The sequence below is a fragment of the Excalfactoria chinensis genome, chromosome 1 (assembly GCF_039878825.1).
Source record: "Excalfactoria chinensis isolate bCotChi1 chromosome 1, bCotChi1.hap2, whole genome shotgun sequence".
Lineage (NCBI taxonomy): Eukaryota > Metazoa > Chordata > Aves > Galliformes > Phasianidae > Excalfactoria > Excalfactoria chinensis.
In genome coordinates this window covers 68,623,980-68,646,879 of record NC_092825.1, presented here as the reverse complement: position 1 = coordinate 68,646,879, position 22,900 = coordinate 68,623,980, and the positions used below count along the sequence as shown (strand labels likewise).

The 22,900-nt window shown below is 38.4% G+C and overlaps 1 protein-coding gene across 2 annotated transcripts in view; it reads left to right on the top strand.

Annotated features, from left to right (window-relative positions):
• LRP6 (LDL receptor related protein 6) overlaps positions 1–22,900 on the top strand; it is a 133,257-nt gene that overhangs the window by 5,063 nt on the left and 105,294 nt on the right. For both annotated transcript variants that reach the window (XM_072333894.1, XM_072333893.1), the window contains exon 2: positions 8,043–8,436. In XM_072333894.1, coding sequence (XP_072189995.1) covers positions 8,043–8,436 — 394 coding nt within the window. The remainder of the gene's footprint in view (positions 1–8,042; positions 8,437–22,900) is intronic.

The following is a 22,900-nucleotide window of genomic DNA, read 5'->3' as shown; positions in this document are numbered from 1 at the left end:
TACACTTGTGAGTTGAGCAGTTGTAGTTATGGCTCTTACAGGGGGATGTGCTGGCACCTCTCTTTATTTGGTGGAAAAAATTAATTTCACTTTAATAACCTTGACTTAACCAACTTACACCCGGCTGGTGCACTTTCAGAGTTTAACGCTTCAGAGTATTGACGCAAAGAAGCTGAATCTTTCTTTTGCAGTAGTTGTCCAAGGCTAGGAAGGAGAAAGCATTGCATTGTGTCCCTAGTGGATTGTATGTAAATGTTGGCTATCGACCATAAACATTAAACAACTTTTTCCTATTTATATTTGGCAGGGAAGTCAACAGTTAGAGAGCCTTTATCAAGCTCTGTAGATACTCTTGCAGTTTGTGAATGCTTATGGAGCCTCATCACATAGTGAACCTCTTTCCTTATTTACTTTGCACAGACAAAAGGACTTAGTCTGCTTGGTCTGACTACTAAACTTCTTATTGTTTCTCCTTTTTTTTCCCCGTGTTGTTATATCCCCTTGCGCTATGGCTACAAAAATAGGCTTTTCTTTGTGTCCTCGTGACTGTTGTGCTACAGACCTGTTTATTTCAAAGCAGTTGGCACTGTCACCTACCTGGTTTGAAACAGTATCAAATCTAATGACCTAGGACAACAATGTGAATACTGTAATAGCTCTTTTTTTGGTGTTTGATTTACAGTATACTTTTAAGAACATTCCACTCAAAGTGTAGCTTAAGAAATGCTATGGATTAGCAATATTTTGTTTCCTTTGCAAACTGTTACAAAATCTGGGGAAAATGTGTCAGCTTAAGAAGATGGAATGTTTTTTTGAGTTTCACTATTTATATGAATAGAACAATAAGAAAAATGTTTTAAATATAAACAGACATGGAAAATGGCAACACTCATGCCGACTTTTTTCAGTATCTTGTTACAGGATCACGTTACCTAAATAGAACTACTCCCTCGTGATATAATAAATGTGGCAGAAATGGGATTAGAGTTTTAATTCTGCTTATAAGGGCCATGTGTGAGCTCTTGATGTCGGATTTGAGTAGTAATCGTATCTGACACAGAAAAATCTTAATCAACTAACTATATAATTTTGCTTGATCAAAAAATAATTTGTTTTCCTTCTCTGATACTATAATTTCCCCCTTCTTTCTCCTGCTATTTATTTATTTATTTATTTTAACTTGATCCATTCCTGCAGTAAAAGTGTACTTTTTTCTTTTCCTTTCTTTATTTTTTTTTAAATGTTTATGCCTCCAAAATAGCTCAATATTAAACATTCTCCTCTATCCATTGTCAAACAGTTCTAGAATGCGGCAGATGTGTCTGCATGAATTCAGGAAGTTAAGGATATGTGGAAGGTGACTGAGAATTTCAGGTGTTTTTCCTTTCATTATTATTCTGTCCAAACAGAGAGTAGATTTTTTGCTTGAGCTCATAGTATTAGCATTATTTAAGATGTTAACGCTGCAGAAATCAAAGAATCCTCTGTCCCACACAAACATTATAGAGTAGAAATATTAAAATTAAGAACAGTGGAAGAGTAGGAAAAAATTATCTGTAAATCTGGTAGTGATTCTTTTTATGTTCATTTGGGAAATGCATTGCTGTTCTAGTGATTCAGAAACGTAGCTGAGTCTCACCTTTACCTATATGGTAAATTATTAATGTTCATAATTCTAGGGTTTTTGTTGTTATTGTTCTTTGTGTTTGTGTGTTTATGGATTCTTGTTAGGCGTGGGTTTTTTATATATTAGTTATATATTAGTTATATTATTATAGTTATTGACTATTTCAACTGGAATCAGCATTTAATAGTCTGTACTAAAATTGATATGGTCTTAAGACTGTGTTTAAAATGCACTTTTGGTTTGAATTCCTTTTGGCTGATGGAAGTTTTAACTTCAAGCTTGTATTGCAAATATTTTGTTTCCATTCTCTTTTCTACTTCAGTGCGTATCTTTCCTATTTTTGCAAAATTTTTGGTACTCCTTTGTCTGGAATTGTAACAGCGAATATAAGAATCTGTTGACTTGTATGGACAAAGAGCATTTTGCTAGTAGGGTTGATATATTTTTTTTATCTTTATTCTCAGAATTTGTTATGACAGATGCACTGATAGAGCTGCTATTCACCAAACTTAACCTGGGAAGCACACCCTGAAGTATCAGCAGAGAGCAGATGTGTGTTTTGATGAAAACTCAGAGACGCAGCAGTGACATTGTGGCAAACCTCTGGGGCAGTGATGCTGCCTCCCCTTTCCCATCAGCTGCACGTTTGTGGCGCAGCTGAGAGATACTGCTTTCTCTTGTGCTGCACTTAGTAGTGCTGACAACTTTCCTGTTTGGTCATTCAGACCTCCTCTTGGCTCTTCTCTGCTAAATTCTGAGGTCATGCTTTGCTGCAGCTTCCCGATAGCACTTAAATTATTAAAAATAAAATAAAAAATTAAGGAGTATTTTGTTTTAGTTTTTGTTTAACCTGATGAAACATGCTTCAAGAAATATTAAGAAAAACACCATAGAGGCTGGGCATGCCAGCTGGGATAAATCACTGGCAAAGTTGTCTGAGGGTAGCTCAATGACTGTGAACTTTGTGTCAGTGTGGAAAATGTTGGTTTGAAGGTAGACCGGTGGTGCTGCTCGGTGTGTGGGTTTTTGCCTCTATGGGAGCTGTTAGAAGTCCAGGTGAAACCCCCAGCACTACCAGGCTGCTCTCAGCTGGATGTGTATCCCCACAAAGTTGTGCTGCCCAGGCTGGACAGCCATATGGATTGCAAATCATTCCAGGCTAGCAGCAGGCTTTGGAGTATTCTCATCAGCCTGGTACATGTTCCAGGCATATGTTATGGTCTGCAGCCTCCCTTGGTGCTTTGAAATTGACTGCCTCTGTTACCCATCCTTGCGTAGTGTCTACGTATTCTAATTTAGTGGAGGGTCTTAAATGGTTCACAGCCTTTAGACTGTATCAGGAGTGATTTGATACAGGCTTCTTGATTATTTTCTTACTTTTAGAAGCCCCGTAGGAAATAATGATGGATGTATTCTATTTCGGTATTATCTGTTCATCTTATTTTTCTTCATATGGCTTCTAGTTTGAACTGCAAAATATTATACCTATTCAGATGTAGGGCTCTAGATGTTAAAGTGTGGCAAAATAAGATTTATTTTTTCTGCATGAGCAAAGGCATGTGCAGAAACATACTTTGCAAGCGGGAGATGCTCTGCAGCAGTGTATGGGTGGGTTAACCTTTTCATTTAACAGTTTATATTGAGGTGTTTTCAGTAATCTAGAGAAGTTTACTTCTGCAGTATCGAATGGATGTTCTAACAACTGTTAGAGAAACTGGACGAGTGGCAAAGGGAGGTTATGAGGATGCTTGAAGAAATGGGAAGCATTATGATGAGGTTCTTCAAATGTTAATGTGGATTGTCTACAGCTCTCCTGCTCCCATGTGAGGTGTAGGAGGAGCCAGAAGTCAAAACTCACTAAACCTTTTCCTTCTTTCTTCAGGCTGAGCAGCAGAACTTAGACATTCACAGAAACCAAACAGACAGAATTGCTAAGCATAAACAGCAATGAAGAGATTTGAAACCTGGGAAGTGAAGGGAGACTGTACCTAAATGCTCACCTCCAAGAGAATTTGTTGTATTTTCTTTTGTTGGCTGTCTGTGAGACATCTTGTGAAAGGGGAGGATTGTAGTACATATTTTCTGTACATAAGGGATTTGAGGAGGTTTTGAGTGGTGTGTCTCACCACTGTGTCTCCTTTTTTCCAGTTGTCGTGTTTGTGTCCTAGTATCAGTGAACTGTGTTAAGTACCTTCAAATGCTCAGACTTCTTCACCAATATGTGGAAGAGAGGGATTTTTTTTTTTTTTTTCCAATTTGAAGACATCATCTTCCACTGTAATGACTATTAGCAGTGCCTTCCTGTCTGGATACTTCTTTCCATGTGTGAACATTTGCCCAGCATGAGTGGCAGTGATGGGATTCTGGTGGAGGTTGCCACAAACTACAGTGGACACCTCTAGTCTGGAAGGTCCTGTTCCTGAATTGGAGGTTCACAAACAACTGGTTCAGCTAATCTGTCAAAGATGATGTTGTCCTGACTCACACTGTTGTACTGCTATTTACATTTATCTGATTTTATTCGAGCTGATAACTGGCAAAAAACAGATGAGGAAGGAGTAAGGTGGCTTTCTGCTAGTTTAGCTCCCTGCATTATCTTGCTGTGATACTGAGTGCTACTGCCAATGCAGAAGGGGGGCTGAAGGCTTACAGTGGGAACTGGAGCTGAGGAGAAGGCTTTTGCTGCAGTCTCATCTGGAGCAGAGCTGCCAGGAGGAGGGGGAGCGGCATCCCTCTCAGCACCCTGTTGCTTGCCTCACTTCTGAGTTTGCTGAACCTCTTTTGAGGCGATTCATCTCACTAACCAAGGCAAACGTTTTGCTGATTTATTAAATCAGCTTGGGAGTGGGCCTGTAGCTATGTGAGGGGGAAGAACAGCATTGGCAAGGTTTGGAAATGCATTACAAAAGAGGGGGTGAGGAAAATGAGTTGATGTTAATTGCCCTAACTAGGCTGAATTACCATGAGTACTAGAGAATGAGCCTGCTGAAGGTAACATTGATCTCCTGACACTAAGAGATGTCATGGGTCATTGGAAGTAGAAAAGGAGCAAGCAGGAATTTATGGAACAGGCAACTGGACAAGTTAAAAGTATGACAAATTCTGATAGGCTATAATTACCTCTCGATTGGGAAAAAAAAAAAAAAAAAAAGAAAGAAAGAAACTTGAAGTGTTTTTTATCTGTTAAAATGATTTTTTTTTTTTAATTTTTTTTTTTTTTTTTTTTTTTTTTTTAAATTGGTTCACCACTTTACATCCTATGGGCTGTGGTATTTTTAAGCCACAATTTTTGTTGTGGTTCAGATGTAACTTTTAGTGAGCTCTGCGCAAACATTTGTTCTTGCTGGCTGGTACAAACAAAAACTATTTTGAAACCCTGGTTACTTCAGTTAGAAGAATGAACTACATGTGGATCTCTCAGGTGGTAGATAACTTGGCAACGTTGCTATGATTTCCATTACTGATTTCTAAGATGTTTTTCTTTTTCCTTCAAGTGTGAGTACTTCTTTTCTGTGTCTTACAGTTTGATGCAATTAAAATGCATATTTATGATGTATATAGAAAGGAAAAGAGAAAGATATTAGACGACTTCTTTTAAAAGAAAAAGGGGTAAATTTGAATTGTATCTCTACCCCGTCATAGCTTAAACTTTAAAACAGTTGCAGTGCTTTGAAAGTAGCTTCTCTTGGATTTCTTCCCCTGGGTTATTAGTTTAGTTCCTGACTGTCACTCAAGAAAGCATCCCTGGGTCCTGTACTCTGTTTAGAGTGAGTTATGTGGAGCAGGATGGAATCTTCTGCATTAGCTTTCTCTTTGGCATTGCTGTTTCAGTCAAGTAAAAAGCGGAGAACTAACGCTGCCAACTTCAATAATTAAATTTTATAGGATATTAGAGCCTTCATATTTTCTAGGAAGGGTTGGAGAGGTTGGGGAACGAACCTGTTTTTTATTATCTTGGTGATATGTACTTCATTCCTGAATGTCGCAACAAATTGGAAAGCTTAATATCCTCATCTGCCAGCCCTGTGGAATGTGTTACAAGTTGTGGCTTTGAATCAATCTGCATGAAGCTGCTCATCTGATGTGTAGCTGAGCTTCTTCTGAGCTGTCATTCAAATCACTGCTATCATTCATGAAAAGGATGTTTTCTCTGGCTGCTCCTCAGCCGGCTCTGAGCACCAGCAAGGAGTGAATAACCTATGCAAGGCAGCTGTGTTAGGCTCAGCAGTGCCTTCAGGCCTCAGTGATTACACTTGACATGCCTGGTGTTCCAATTCATTGCATGCTGTGTGCATGGGGACTCTTGCTCCGTGTTGTACATAATAATGGAGCCTGTACTCATTTGTGTGTGGATTTACCTTTTTTCAAATGCTGGGCATGCTGTCTTATTACAGCAAGCTCTGCCAGTTGGCTGCACACAGTACTATGGTGTGCTGGGTGACACTGAGCTGGCTATTAACTAGATCTTTCAAGTTACAGTTGTATGCAAGGTTTAAAAAGTAGGTGGTTATATTGCATGTCTGTTTCTTACCACTTTCAGTTTACTGAATAGCATTTTCTGTTTGTCTGTGCTTTTCCTGGAAATGCAGTCTTTGTAAGCAACCTACACTTAAAGGAAACTAATGTGATTTGTCTTAAATCTTTAGGGGATGGGAAATTATGCAGAGAAGGGATGGTGATAGAAAAGTAAGGTAATAAACACACTTTAAAGAAGGTTTCTGCTCTTTCATTCAAAGGTGTCTATTCCTTCTGCACTGGATTATAATCTTTAAACTGAGTATTTTGCTGCACAATAAATATTTGCTTTCCAGAGGAGGGAATACAGATTTAATGTTCTTAAAAACAAAGAAGCTCCTCCCTCAAGCTAGTCAGCTGGCTTTCCATCTGAAACTTCTAAAATTTGGCAGGAATCAATTTCAAGTCAGTGTTTCTGAATTTAGGCAGATGACCTGAACAATTTAGTTTTCAAAAAGAAGGGAAAAAAAAAAAAAGAAAAAGAAGGAGAATAGCTTCCAACCATCCAGCAGCATTTGTGTAATTTTTGGAGTTGCTGGTAGATTAAGGAACTTCTAAGTTGACTCGGCTACTCCCAGTATGGCGCTGTCTATGATAAACAGTTTTGGGGTAATGAGAGTAATAGTCTGATCTTGGAAACTAACTTTTGAGTTTTCTGTAGTGTGCTTTTATTAGTCATTAGTATTTCTAATTTCACTGTGAGTTTCTCATACAAGAACTGCATCTGCTCTGGCAGTGTAGCACTCAGTGTTTGGTTGTGCACATCACTGGCTATATAAACACAGGCCTTCCTGTTAGGACATGCATCCTTCTAGGACTTTTAAATGCCTACCTATACTGATGAGTAAATCTGGAGGATTTCTGTTAAATCTGGGTAGTGACAGCTAGACAAGTATACAACATGCCAACTGTAATTTGTGCCTAGGTACCGCTGTGTGCCTCTGCTGTTACACTGTCCAGGTAAATGTAGGGAAAGGTAGGTATGCTTACTGATAGTGGTAAAAACTCTGTATTTACTTCACCTTTTGTTGAAGTAGAAATGAGTGACATTTTCATAATGTTATAGCATGCGCTTAAGGACATGCTTAATTAAAAGGGTATGTTACATTTAAAAACCGGACCTTTCTCATAGTTAGTTCTTTCCATTAATTGTTGTTGTTGGGTATTTATATGAAAAATGATTAGATCACACAAATTGATGCAGGAGGCAAGTAAAGTTTGGTAGAGCTGAGTTCTATAGTACTTGCTGTAGTCTGTTTCTATGGGTGTATTTTTCTACCTACCTCTTCACATTAGAACTGAGGCTCAAAAACATCATTCCTCTCATGCTGCACACTCATTGAATGTTTATGCATCATATGTAAAATACCTAAGATATATAACTTCAGAGTATTAACACAGGGATGTCTTTGATGACCTGATGTGTATTATATTTTTATTGAAGGTTGTGGAGTGTATATTAGCAAATTCTGGACAAAAAATATTGAATCTTTGCTCTGATGGGCAAGCACTGACTGCATGTAGAGCTGCTATATCTTCATCTTTCATATTCTTATTTAAGTAGCCTCCTTTGCAGAGTAGTCATTTGGGCACTTCAAACCTCCATTTTCTTTGTTCTCTGCCTTCTCCTTTAATCTAATTTTAATAATGCAGAACCCAGAATAATGAGCGGTGCATTACGAAGTTACCATCTTGAGTTGTAGTACTGTTGAAAGGCTTGGAGTCTGTGCTTTTCAGTTAAACTATAAAATGTCTTCTCCCTCCCCACCTTCTCCCCCTCCCCCCCCGCTTGAATTGCTAGTTTCATGACAATGGTACATAAGGCCATAAGCTGTTTTTAACAGGAGTGTTGTTAACGTGTCTATCTGTCCCCCCCACCCCTTATTTCTCCCACTTCAAGCTGCCCCACTGTTGCTGTATGCAAACCGCCGTGACCTGAGGCTGGTGGATGCTGCCAATGGGAAGGAGAATGCCACAGTAATCGTGGGTGGCCTTGAAGATGCAGCGGCAGTGGACTTTGTGTACGTAAAGGGGTTGATATACTGGAGTGACGTGAGTGAAGAAGCCATTAAACGAACAGAATTCAATAAATCTGGGAGTGTACAAAACGTGGTCATTTCTGGACTTTTGTCACCTGATGGGCTGGCATGTGACTGGCTGGGAGAGAAATTATATTGGACAGATTCTGAAACAAATCGGATTGAAGTTTCTAACTTAGATGGATCACTGAGAAAAGTTTTATTTTGGCAAGAATTGGATCAACCCAGAGCAATTGCCTTAGATCCTGCAAGAGGGTAAGTCTTTGTTAAAATGAAATGGTTTCAAACATGAACAGTTTTGCTGTTAGTTGCATGAGGAATGATTTTAAATAATTAGTGGTGCTGTGATTGAAATTATTCTAACTCTTTTTGTGTTATTTGTTTCTCTGTTACTGTGATTTGAAAATAATTTATACTTCTGAAATTATGTTCATGTCAGCCAACAACTAGAAGTCATCAGACATTCAAGAATAGGAGAAGCTTATTTTGGCTGTAGTGCAGATGAACATAAATGTGGATGTTCCAAGGTGAAAACAAATGTAATCTGCTTGAAAAAAAAAATCAAGCCGTCAGGCATGTGTCTCACTGCAGCATCAAGCTGGAGGTCTTTGTTCGCTGCTAATATTTATGCTTCCTGGAAACAGCAGGGAAAAACAGACTACGTTAATAACATTTTGGGGGACATATTTTGACATACTTTATCATCTAAGCAAAGTTTATAGGGAAGTTTATCTTCTCACTCTACAGGGAACTTTTGGTTAAAAAAAACACCATGTTTTGGATTAGCTCATTCTAGAACAAGTTTAATTCTTCTAGTTTCAGTCTCTGGGTGTGACTTAAAGTATCACCTTTTTGCTCTGTTCTTGGGAATTACTGTGGTTGCCAGTAATGCAAAACTCATTGGCCTTTTTGGTGATACTTGTAAATGGTAACTTTGAGGTTACCAACTGTGTGTATCTGTCATGAGGTGACTGGCTCAGGAGTGTGAAAGATTAATGGAATATCCTTGATGCTGTGTAATCTTACGAATAGGGTTTTGTATAGATATTTATACTATCCCCCCCCCCCTCCCCCATTTCAGAGCTGATGATGGCATAGGTTCTACTAGATTCTAGGACCATTTAAGGGTACAAGAAAAGATGTAACACATTCATGCCCATTCCACCCACCATCCCAAAGATGGGAGAGAAGGGAGCAAAAATACAGTCAAAATGTTTTTGTTTTAACTTGCAACCAGAGAGACAGTGGTTCTTACTAGTTATGAATAACACTTGACAAGCCAGTTGGTCTTTTTGAGTATTTGTATTTTCCACATATGCATGGTAATATGTTTGGTGATCAAAACTAGGTGATTGTGTACTCTTGCAGTCTTTCAAAATACTTAAAGAGAAATTCCAATGAAAAGAGTGAAATAGATCAAAGGTAAAGAGAACCTCATAACCTTTCTTTTTCCATCCTGATGATCTGTTAAATCAATAGGCATAAGCATTTTCATATGACTGCAGTTTGTTTTCTGATTGTTTGTTTGCTTTTATTAAAAAAAAAAAAAAAATGCTGTAATTGAAGGAAGAGATTTTGGTTTCTTCTATAAGTCAGTTTGTCAGCTGTTATTTGAAAAGTATGTTTTAGCGAGACAGGGTGGTAATCCAGTGATGTATCCACTTTGTCTTACCATACCGTTGACTTAAAAAACAAACAGACAAACAAAAAAGCCAGAACCAAACAACTGCAGTTTTTGTATAAAGCTTTATGTCAGCAAATATTTCTGCTTTTAATAAATATGGTGTCACTGCAGAATTTCTCCCAGACTTTGACAAATCAGTGGAAAGGTAACCTCAGTACAGGGGTATATTTGTTCCTTACATAAATAATTAAAGCACCAGACTGTACTTATGTGTACACACCTCTAATATTTATACTTTTTTAGCCCTGTAAATATATTTAGATTGCATACTGTTGTCTGGCAGGGATAATCCATAAAAATAGCTAATAAGATCTGAAACTTGGAAAAGCAAAATCCCTTTCAATTTCCTGCAGTTTAGTCCATCTCCTTTTATTCACAATTGATGATTATTCCAAAGAAATATTTATGAGGTCTTACTGAGCCATTACCTTATTTAGCAGCAAATTTTACAGTATGATTTTCTTCAATAATTTTTTGTTAAAGTTCATTTGACAAATACAGTTAATCCAAAGTATTTCATAATCCAGTTGAACAAAATCTACATATATATTTGGGACTTGGTTACATATGTATATTATGTGCATCTATCTTACTGAAAACAGAGAATGCCTACTTTAAAATAAAATGTTAATAATAGTATTAGCTAGCACAAATATGCGGTAATGAATAGTATGTTCTCTAGGCAGTGTCCTGTGTAGGAAAAAATGAAGATCTTTTCAGCAAGTTGTGAGCTGTAGGGTACCCAGCCGTCATTCTCTTAAAGTTTGTGCTCAGTACTGATGTGGTAGTACTGAGGAACATGGTCATTCTCTTCCAGAGCATGCTTACAGCAGTGATAATGGTATGGAAGAGTAACTGGTGTGGGTAACCTTTGCTGCCACTGCCAAACCATCTGTTAATTGTGTGTGAAGTTGTATATGTAACTGTGAAATACCAGTGCAGAAATTAGACTTGCTGCCCATGTCTGTTTGCAGTAACTAATACATTTTCTAATGGAAAGCATTTCTCAATTCATAGTTGTGACAGGGTCACCAAGTCTGACTTTTTACTCTGATATTTTTGTCTAAGAAGTCATCAGAATCTAAAATGTCTGGAGTCTTCTTATTTTGTCGTCTTGGTAGTCAATGAAATGTTGTGCATGTACCAGGGGAGAGAAGCAACGTTAGATGAAGCAGAATTGGGTGCTTCTTCAGCCTTCTTTTGCAGTGGATTGAGGATTTTCAGAGCTGTTTCAGGAAGGCTTCTGGGTGCTTGTTATCCTTTCTGAAGCTGTTTTTTACTGACTAGTGTTGAACATAATACCCTGTTAAGAAGATCAATAACTGTGAATGACACATAAACTTTGTTGTTAACTTTTGCCAGGGGAAAACCTGGTGGTAGATCACCTCATGTGCAAAAGAGCAGCATTTTAGGAATTGCTTGCATGAAAGTAGACCAAGTGGAAAAGAGGTTTTTCTACTTCTGTGTGTGTTTATAAATAAATAAAACATGCCATATGTATTCAGAGTCTCAAGCAAGTACTGCTTGAAAATGCAGTATAGTAAATCTGTGCTGCTGTTTTTCTCATTTTATTAACTTTTACAGCCCTTTTGTCCTCAGGGAAGAGTCTTCATTATCATCATGAAAGTTGTTCCCAAATTACTCTTTAGACAACTAGATCAGCTTTATTCTTAGGAAGCGCAATCAAAACTTTTTTTTCACTTCTATACGTATTGTTCACCACAAAAAAGAATTTTAAGTACCTTCTGGAAGTGCTGACTAATTGCTTACTTTTCAGGACATGTTTTAAATCAATTGACTATAGAGTTACTTTAATTGTTCAACTTGTTGTAAAGCTTTCAGGTTGTAAAGGTTTTAAGTTAATGAATGGAATTAAGAGTACAAAGAGCCACAACGCTTTTTGTGACAGATGAAGTTGATTTCTGAAATGGAATACTTTGTATGTTGGGTAAGATCTTCAGATTCAACAGGCAGTCCTCCCCCAGCAGACCTTTCTTATGTTTCTTCATCTAAAAAACTTTCAGGGAATATATATCCTTCTCTTTTTAATGGACCTGCTTATTTTTTTTCCTTTGATATCTAGAAGCTTGCACCTAAGTGAATGAAGCCCAGAATATCCTTGCAGTTGCCACAGAGGCCTTGAATCAGTGCATCATAATGAAAAGATTCTTGGGAACATAGAATCACAAGGTTGGAAAGGACCTACAAGATCATCTAGTCCAACTGTCCTCCTATTACATTGTAGCTGTAGCAAACCACTAAACCATATCCTGTAGCTCCTCATCCAGACTCCTCTTGAACACTGCCAGGGACAGTGACTCCACCACCTCCCTGGGCAGCCATTCCAGTGCCTGACCACTTTCTGAGAGAAAAAGTTCTTTCTTATGTCTAATCTAAACCTCTTCTGGTACAACTTGTGGCCATTTCCTTGGGTCCTGTTTGTTGTCTGGAAGAAGAAGCCAATCCCCTCCTCATTACAGCCTCCCATCAGGAAGTTGTAGAGTTCAATGAAGTCTCCCCTGAGCCTCCTCCAGGCTAAACAATCCCAGGGCCTCTTGTAGACTTTCTTGTAGTGAGGAGCCCCAAACTGAACACAGTACTTGAGATGCGGCCTCACCAGGGCTGAGTACAGGGGGATGATTACATCCCTGCTCCTGGTGGCCACACTTTCTCTAATACAGGCCAGGATGCTGTTGGCCACCTGGGTACACTGTCGGCTCAAGTTCAGCTGAGCATCGACCAACACCCCCAGGTCCCTTTCCTCTTCACAGTCACCCAGCCACTCAACCCCAAGCCTATAGCGCTGCATGGCGTTATTGTGGTCAAAGTACAAGACCGGGCACTTGGCCTTGTTGAACTTTAGCGCAGTGATCCAGCCTATCCAGATCCCTCTGAAGGGTGTCCCTACCCTCAGGATACCTCCCAACTTGGTGTCATCTGCAAAGTTACTGAGGGTACACTCAATGGGCCCCTGTACCGAACCCTGGGGGACACCACTTGTAACGGGTTGCCAGCTGGACTTAACTCTTTTAACTACTACCTGCTGGGCATGTACCTCTAGCCAGTTCCTTACCCAAAGGAGGGTATACCTGTCCAGGCCACCAGTTTCCCAAGGAGAATACTGTGAGAGACCATGTCAAAGGCTTTGCTGAAGTCCAGGTAGACAACATCAACAGCCTTTCTCTCATCTACCAGCCTGGTCACAGTCATAGAAGGAAATGAGGTTGGTCAGCACGACCTGCCTTTCATGAACCTGTGCTGGCTGGGCCTGATCCCCTGGATGCCACTCACGTGCTGTGTGATCTCACCCAAGATGATTTGTTCGATATCTTCCCCCGCTACTGAGGTCAGGCTGACAGGCCTGTAGTTCCCTGGATCCTCCTTACAGCCCTTCTTGTAGATCACATCAGCAAGCCTCCAGTCCTCTGGGACCTCTCCAGTTAACCAGGAGCACTGGTAGATGGTGGCTCAGCAATCACCCCCGCCAGCTCCCTCATCACCCGAGGGTGGAGCCTGTCCAGTTCCATGGACTTGTGGCAGTCCAGATGGAGGAGGAGCTCATTATCTGTCTCCATCTGAATCACTGGGGGTGTATTTGTATTCCATCCCAGACTTTCAGATCAGAGCATAAAGTGCCCTCAGTATAACTGGTCTGCTCATTAAAGGCAGAAGTAAAGAATTTGTAACAAAATGTATGTGTTGCAAAGCAAGGAAATGAAATTGGACAGATCTAATATTAGTTATAGTGTCTTGAATATTATGGAAAAAACATTTTAGGAATGAAAAATTCACAATTTCTTTGTAAGACTTCTGTTTCTTTTTGTTTACTTATGGGTCAACATTATTTAAACTGGCACCTTAAAGGTACATTGCAATAATTGAATAACTGAAGCCCTTCTTCATGCCTTCTCTTGCCTGATGCCACATCTCCCTTGAGCAGATTGCGTCTGGCTCAAAAATCTTTTTGGTGCTCCTTTATTGCCACTGACATATTTCACAGGCAGCAGGTTAATGCACTCTATTTAGTGTATAGCCTGTTCTGTGACAGTAAGAACTTTGAGGCTTTACCGGTGATTTATATGAAAGTGTTGAGCTGATATGAAATCTGCAGATCATTGTGACGTTGACACATCAATTTGTAAGGTGTATTTAATCTTCATCTAAATAAGCACCTTTTATCAGAAGATGCTGGTTGTAAATACAGCACTCTTAATGGGTTTGTTCATTTTGTGTTAATGTTGTTGCGAGGATATTGAGGCTGTTGAGGTGGTATTTATTTATTTGTTTGTTTGTTTAAGACCAGATGACAAGTAAGTTCTGTTAACAGCTAGGAGGCTAAAGAAACCAGAGTGCATATTTTGGTGACTTAGAAATGAAGCTAACCCAAAAGATTGTAAAATAGCAGTGCACTGATTGTCCTGTTGACATTACATCAGGATTGTCTTGCCTTGGCTTTTGTGTTGTGTGTAACTCATGAAAGATGCAGGATGCAGCACCAGTGTCATTAGGTAATTGGATGATCCTAGTGCAGGTTCTGCTGGGTTTGTGCTGTAAAACCTGACAGCACGTGGAGCCTTCGGTAGGACAGCATGGCAGTTGAAACAGCCTTGCTGGCTTCTCCAGAACTACCACAGCTATCTCGGCTTCTGAAGCATAAGGTGGCCAGTTTTTAGCTCTTGGTCTTAGTAAGGTGTTCATGGCTTTCAGGAGCAAAATGAGACAATATTCACTTATGGTAGAAGTGTTCAATGCTAACACTTTCAGGTTTGTTTTTGTTTGTTTGTTTCAGTTTGAGCACCATTGACAGTCTGTTCATTTTTTCTTTCAAAAGACTTTGCAAGGCTTATTGGATATTTGGTGCATGAGATGCTTTCCTCAGGTTGAGAAGGCATGACTTTATTGCGTAGATCAGAATATGTATTTCATTCTCCTCTTCACTTTTTGCTTCCTCTGAAGGAGGAGGTAGAAGAAGGTAACCAGAAACCCACATATGTAAAACAGAGTGAAGGCATAGAGACGTGACCTCTCTTGTAAATCTTGCTGTGCAGGTTTTAGATGTTGCTGCCACTGATTGCCTAGCCTCATCCTACTAACAGGGGTTTCCAAGAACTCAGGGTAATGTAATCATTGGGATGTTTTCCTTAATTTTCAGGCATTTTACATAGTTTTCTCTATTCATGGAAGGAGATGGGAGTGATTTGGTCTGTGAGAAATCAAACTGAAGTGCACAGAGTTGATTTGTGGAGGATCTTCATCTTATAGACTCAAATACCTTAAAATTGCAGATGGTTTTAGCTCTAGGCAAATTTGGAAATACTCTTTCATCCCTACCTCCTTTGTTCAACACTTGGGCTAGAAAACAAGATTGTGGACTGGGTCACTAGAGGGCTGAGCTTTAGTTTGCCTTCTGCCATCTCTGCTGTGAGTAAAATAGTGGCACCTTGAAACATTGCTAAGCAGGGAACTTGCTGGCTTTTTTTTTTTTTTTTTTTTTTTTCCCTTGGTCTCTTTTGATTTGCACTTGTGCCTGTGAAACATGTGAATATGGCGTTTTATGGGATACTCTCTTGATGGTTTATTGTGGTCATATTCACAAAGATAATTTAGCCCACTAATAGTTACCTCAATGTTAGAGTAATAATGGTGATAAAAATCAGTAAAAATTATGTGAGCTGGCCTAAAGTATCAATGTATACTTCAGATGTCTGCATGCAGTGTTTGTTTAGTAAGTTAGAACAGAGCATTTGAACCAAGGTAGTAATTTCTGGTCTGCATGAATAACCTCTGGTAACTGGTCTTCGGGCATGCCTCTGTTTATCTGCAGTTTCAGCCCCCACAATTATGACTTAGCATCGAAGTCTAGACTCTGAAGACCAAAAATTGTGAGCGAGCAAGTTTTCACCAATGACATTTTGAATGAAGCTTTATATCGAGTGAACACAGGGAAAGTTGTTTTTAAAATTATTAATTTTATACTTTGAGCAAGCATTACTAGCTAGCATGCTAATTAAAATATGTTTATTCACATACCTTTAAAAATTAAAATGACCCTAAGACATCTTTTATTAACTATTAACAGGAACTCAAAGGGTTGTATTAATTTGCAGCAGAAAGTTGTAATCTGAAATCTTGTTTGTCCTATGTTCTAGCGTTTAAGAAGTTCAAAACAGTGTTATTGATGGGGAAGCAGGATGTCTAGAAAGGAACATCCATGCAATTTTAGGGAAGGGTCGACAATAAAACTTAACATTCTTCCTCTCTGACTTCCAGCCCCTTAAATACAACTTGCATAATTTAGGGTTGTTTATCAGGAAATTGTTAACTTAGAGCAGAAACAGTCTACCTTGGCTGTGGTAGGTAACAGGAGTGTAGTAGTTTCTTGTCTTACAGCTAATGAGTCATTGTCTATATAGGGTTGTGGAAGGTGGAATGCTGGAGGAAAAAGTCTTAAGTTTTCTTCATTTAAAATCTGTATAAGATTGTTGTGCATTTTCATTCCTGACTCTGATTAGAAGGAGGGACTGGAATGTGTTCACATGTAAAATTGCGTCCAAAATTTAGACCCAGGCATTTGATTTGTATTGTAGAAAAACCCAGCTTTTTGTTGAAGATGATGATTGCTGTGTTTATCTTGTTGACAAAAAGATTGACTTATTGCTCACTTCTTGAAAACAGCTCATAAATTCTCTTGCTAGCATGATTTGAATCAGATTGTTCTTTAAACTATAGATTAACTTTGTTATAAAAAAAAATAAAATAGCACTCAACAGTATAAAAGTGAAGCATGATTAACAAAAAGAAAAAGTCTGTAGAAGAACCATCTTGATTTGGCTCTGTTCCTGGAAAAAATAAGACTATCCCGGTGGAGGAAGATATTTCTGTACCATCTTCTGTGTAAAATGGTCAGATAGAATGTCATGGGATTATATCTTGTAGTGAGGATGTTGAGGAAATCCAGCTTTTTATAGTGCAGCTAGTAAGAAAGGAAGATGTACTGGGGATGTAACATTTGAGTGAGCCTAATCAAATACCTGAATACATGTTTGTAGAATTTCTGCTTATAGATCCAAGGATAGGGAAAGATGGTGGACATTATTCTGTATGCTCAGGTGTTGAATTGGGCATGTGTTTGAATAAATGCGATTTCACAGCTTCGTTGTCTATCTATAGAAGACCTGAAAATGACCCGAACAAAGGAAAAGTTAGTGCTCTGGGTTTTTGCTTGGTTCACGGAGAAAGAATGATTGCTTTTAACTCCTTGGTGTGCTGCTGTAGCCTACCTGGTGAATTTCTAGTCTTTCAGTTTCTTCAGTAGACTGAGTTGTGGGTGCTTAATAATTAAGCAATAGGAAAATCTAAGCCTTGCTGTGAGTCCCTCCAGATGGATTAGTGACGCCATGCTGGCACTCTGGATTTTAAGCGGTGTGCTCTAAATGCATATGTAAGTATGTATTTGTGATGTCTGTGTAGTTAATTGTATCTTATAATTGAAACATGCTAGGTGTGTTGTACCTTAGAACTTAAACAGCAAACCCAGGATTGTTAAATTCTGCAAACTTTTCAACTTTCTTTTTCTCCTTGCACTGATGGATAGCATCACAAAGAAACAGTAAAGCATTTTCTGGATCTTAATGCTTAATTAGGATCTTTCTACTACATCTGTCTTCAATACTGTCAACATTCATTCTGGGTCTCTATGTCTCTCTCTCTCTCTCCCTGCTCTTTCCCCACCTCCTTTCTTTCCCTAGAGATGTTCAACACATACTTTAAATTTTTATTTCTCATGGGAGCCTTGTCGTTTCTCATTTTTACATCTTAATTCCATGTTTCAGCATAAAGTATTACTTGAATTAAGTTTTCTCCGTCACTTCAAGTAAGAAATGGTAAAGATAAGAGATTATGCAACTGAGAGAACTGCTAAGTCTGAGCTCTTTTTTCTGAATAAATCTTTGCAAGTGCAAAATTTATTTTTCCTGTTTAAAGGATAAGTATTATCTCTGCTCTAGCAGGTTGTTAAATTACACTGAAATTAAACAAATCTGACTTGCAAACTATGTTCATGCGGTTCTCTTGCTGTGCATTGTAGTGATACATTGAAATATCTCGGATTCTTAAGTAAAAGATTATTTCACTAAAAATGCTTTCATTTGTTGTAAAATAAACCTGTCTTCTACAGTTGTCTACCTTCAGGGTTAAACTCTGAAATTCTGAGTAAACTAAGATAAAAGACACTATTTTGTTTTCATTTTTACTGGTACCGTTATGTATGTTTAAAACGATGTTTATCTTTCTGTGAAGTGCATCTAAATATATCTAAATATAATGGATTAGTCCAAAGGTGTTTAAAAAAAAGTAGGTAATAAAACTCAGAAAAAAACCTCAAGAGATTCTTGAGATTTATAAAGCAGAGGATTTTACTAAGTCTTAAACTGCAAGGTGATTCTTCAAGAATGCTTTCAGGTGTGTAAAACAAGCCTCATATCTGTCTTGCTGTATATGCTTGAAAAGTAACGGAGCTCATGCAGATGGTAACAGTCCTGAGTTGTTTGTTTTTGTTGGTTAGGGGAAAAGGAGGTAAGCTGCTGCTTCACCTGACCATAAGATCTTTCCCAAATGTTCTGCTAACTGTGTAGTGTTACGTGTTGATTGTACTGTGTTTTCCTGATGAAAAAATTTGTTGTGTTATTGTGGTAGCCTGACACATTATTTTAAACAGTATTCAATTCCATGTTTATTGTAGCCAGAAATGATCTTTGGTGGCTCTGAATACAGATTTCTATCCACCCCCTGGGCTTGCATACAACCAGTTGCTTGACTGAGGGAATAATTGAAGAGCTCAGTGCTCAAGCCAGCTCCCAGCTGCTTGGCTAAAGAGTCACTGGTAAAACCAGAAGTCTGTTTTGGTAAAGGTATGATCACTTCTCGTAACCACTAAATGCCTGAGTATTAGATAAATTATACAGTCCTAATGATTGTTTTATAGTAACAAACCGAATTTGGATTTAAAGAGAGGGATACTATGAAAGCATGAAAATACAGTGTGGGCTGACAGAAATTTGTTACTTAACTAGAGAAGAATCATCTCCTTGCATAAGCATGTTCTTCTATTTCAAGACAGAAATGAGACTTGGAAAACTGAGACTTCCTGAACTGAGCTCTGTATATAACTTTATTTGTTTTAGCTTCATTAAAATCTGTGAAATTTCATCAGCTAATGAAAGCAGAATGTTCGGCCCACAGTTTGGTAAGCAGCTGAAGGACAGTCTTGTTGGTAACTGTGAAACAGGATCTTTTTGCTCAGCATCCCAAGCTGCCTGGTTTGCAGCATATATTCTGTAAGCCCGGTTTGCAGCATGTATTCTGTAAACCACAACCTCACAGTTGTACATTCTGTCTCCTCCTTCATATGAAATAGTTTTTATCTGCCAATCTCACACAGATGATTTTAACTAATGGAGGTTAAGAAAGGAGAATCCAGGTTAGAAGAAAATAGATGGGTATATGTCGTGATGGGCAGTGGTAAGCTGACATATCTTAACTGGTGTCAAGCAGTGACTGGGAGAAAGGCTTAGTGATTTGGAGTTTTGATGAGCTTTGTGGTCATCCAGGGACTGTATGGAGCCTGAGATGGAAGTCTTCCCATTTTCTCCAGTGAGAATGAGATTATGGATGCCAAAGGGCCACCCCTGCAACAGGATGGAAAATGAAGGTTTTTTAGCTCTGTTTCTTGTTTGAGTTCTTTGTCACTCTTCCTCTTTTGGAGCCTGGCCCTATGCAATGAACTGACAGTAATCTGAAGTTGAATTTCTCATTGGTGGCTATGAATATATTAGTTGTCTTTTCCAGCTCTCCAAGACACAAAATGAGAGATGTGTAGTTTCCTATCACCTGTGTGGCTTGTAAAATCTCTCCATAATCTCATATTTCCTCTTCTGTCTCACTAAATAGTTTCTATCTCAACCCAGAAGTTCTATTTTGTTTCCAGTTCCCTCCCTCATCCCACTGAGTGTGGAGTGAGTGAATAGCTGTGTCGTACTCAGCTGCTGCTGAGATAAACCACAGCAACCTCTTAGTTATATGCTATATAAGACTGCTCAGATTATCTTGACAGCACTGGGAATTCAAAATTAAAAGTGTACTCGAGTGTTCTTCAGGACCCTGGCTGGATACTGAGCGGTTTTTGGTCCTGTAGCTAAGAGATAGAAGTAGCTGTCAGCATTTTGGGAGGATGAAAAGGACAAACATCTTAGACCTCTACAAAGGAGTAGAATACTCTAAGAAAGAACTATATGAAAATTAAAAGCAAGATTTGTCATATTGGAGAAAAGCCGTCTGACAGCTCTTCAGCAAGCTACCAGAAGTCCTGTATTTAAAACTAGATGAGAAAGAAGGTGACCCTGAAATATTAAACAAGCTCAAAGACAGTGTTTCTAGAATCAAGCAGAAAGTCATCTGTGGCAGTTACTTGATATTTAAACCTTGATTTGAGTTCTGCCTGTCATATTGCTGATTAAGAAATCTTCTTTTAGGCTCCTGCTCATGAATGATTTGGCCTAAGACTTTCATTGTTGATTTTCAAAGTCGAGTTTGTTTGGGGATCGTCCCTGTGAATTCACAATTGCCTGCTCGAGTGAGAAAAGTAAATTATTTTGTGCAAATGGAAGGATCTCCAGAGGCAGATAGCTATGAAGTAAATTTTTGAAGAGACTACGAAACAATTATTTTAAACTAATATATTTGAAAAGTTTGTATTACAAAAGTAGTTATAGTCCTAAAAATCCTCCTAAATAGGTTAGGTACTGCAAATGTTTTCATCTTGAAATACAAGCAGATGAGGGTTTTTAATACCTATGTTTCTCAAGGTTATCTAATTGTATCTTTTTTTCCCCTTCTCACTCTGCCACATTTCCTCCCACCATGTCCTGGGCCGAACCATTCAGTTTTCAAAGTATGCATTACATTGAATTTTTTGAGGGAATGTATGTATTAAACATATGCTGTGGGATGGTGTCTTTTAAAGATAAGCTGTTTTGTTTTGGTTGTTGTTGTGGCTGATATGTGTTTTTTCTTTTTGATGAAGTTTCAGTTCACAAAGCATCTTAAAGACAGAGCATAGAAACTGTCTTGTAAACTGCCCAGCACGTTGGACTTGTGGTTGGCTGTGAGGGTAGGATAGATAAAATCACAGGATTAGTAGATATTTTGTCACAACAGTGCTGAGTGTGCTGCTTTGATAGAGAACAGTGTTTTTCCACAAACAGATTTAGTGGCATTCTAACATTGAGACTTAATTGTTTCCTTATCGCAGTACCTAGATGCTATGTGAAACTTCTTTTCATTAACTGCTGAATATTAACTTCAAATGTTTTCCCTTGGGATAGTGAAGAATAGTATTGGGCAAAATCTATTTGTTTTTCTGTTGAATAAGGAAAGATTAAAAAAAACAAAAATCACTTAATACAGTGAAAGGGATAACTGCTCTCCCCTGTTTAACTACAAACCAAGTCTGGCTGATAAAATGTAGTTCTGGTGAGAATTTGGAAAGTGCACAAGCTCGGTGGTGAAAATAAATAGTAGAGTAACTATATGCTTAATAATTTTTATTGGTGGAAAAAAATGTGAACCCAAGCAACAGCATTTTTTGCAACTATGTTCTAGTGAACCATGCAACTTAACATTTTTCCTCATTCTCTATTGCTTCTAGATAAGTTTCCTCTGGTATGGCTGTGGTAAAGTTGACAGAAACATGTAAGAGCCAGCTTTTCAACCATGTGTTCATTGACTGCTTGACTGATGTTTTTCTGATGGAAAAGTTCTGGCTTCTCTTTTAGAAACAATAAGAAAAAATCTGTGGGAATGGCTAGCCTTTTTATGACTGACTTTGAAGCAGCTTCATGACTTGTTTCTCCATTTCAGGCTGTCCCTCTGGAATTGTGATGTCAGTGCATTCTGGCATCTATTTTCTCAATGCTGTTGAGAGCTACTCATCAGTCTTAACAGATAGTTTGTTCTCTGTTATGTCTGACTACAAAGTTGTCAGGCCTTAAATATTTAAGTAAATGATGTTTCCAAAATCACAAAGTGATGTGAGTGCTCACCATTTCCAGGGAGCCAACACAGTCAAGCTACATATAGGACAAGTCTTCTGACCTTAAATCATATATATTTTTTTTCACCTAACGTTACCGTTTGCACAACTGAAGACAAAACTGTTTTAAGATGGTTGGTTCTAAGCCGTGGCAAGAAATCCTGCGAGTTAATAAAGCAGTATTTTCTAACCCGGTGCAATCTCCAGCTAGACACTCATAATCTGTGTTATGTAATTCACGTGCCCCGTTATATAGTTGATTTGATTATAACATCTTATTCATTATTTAAGCAACAGAAAATAATGACAAGAATGGCCATGCCCAATTTTGTTTCAGAGCTGAATTATCAAAGAACACCAAACTCTGATGTAGAACAAGAGCAACAGGTTTAACAATAGAAGTGTTCTAGTAGTTGTGTTTTGGTTGGTCTTTTTTTTTTCCTCCTTTTTTTTTTTTTGTGTGTGTGTGTTCCCTCCTCCTCAGAATTTTGTTTTGCTAGCCTTGAGCTCTCCTTCACAAGTCTTACTGAATGTCTGTGTCTCGTGCTATTCATACTAACTGTTGAAGTGGGAAAGTATGAAAGTGGAGTGAAAGGATAAACAAGGATCTAAGTTTGAAAAAAGATCTGTATTGAGGAAAGTGTGACTTGATAAAGCATTTTCCAGAACAGTGTGAACACAGGATATCTCTTTTTCTATCTATAGCTTTTTGGATCCCAAAATGAGTTACTACTAGTTCTCTTACCAAAAGCAGAGTTGACTACATGTATCATAAAATGAAGCTTTTTTTCCCCTCTTTTGCCCATCACCTTTTCAAGTGCTTCTTTGCTTTCTCAGCCTTTAATCTGCATTGTAGTGTCTGTGTCAGACTCGATACATTGCAGAGCACGTTGGGTGAGTTTGTTTAGAGAAACTGTTTTGTTGTTTGTTTGTTTTAAAGACTATTT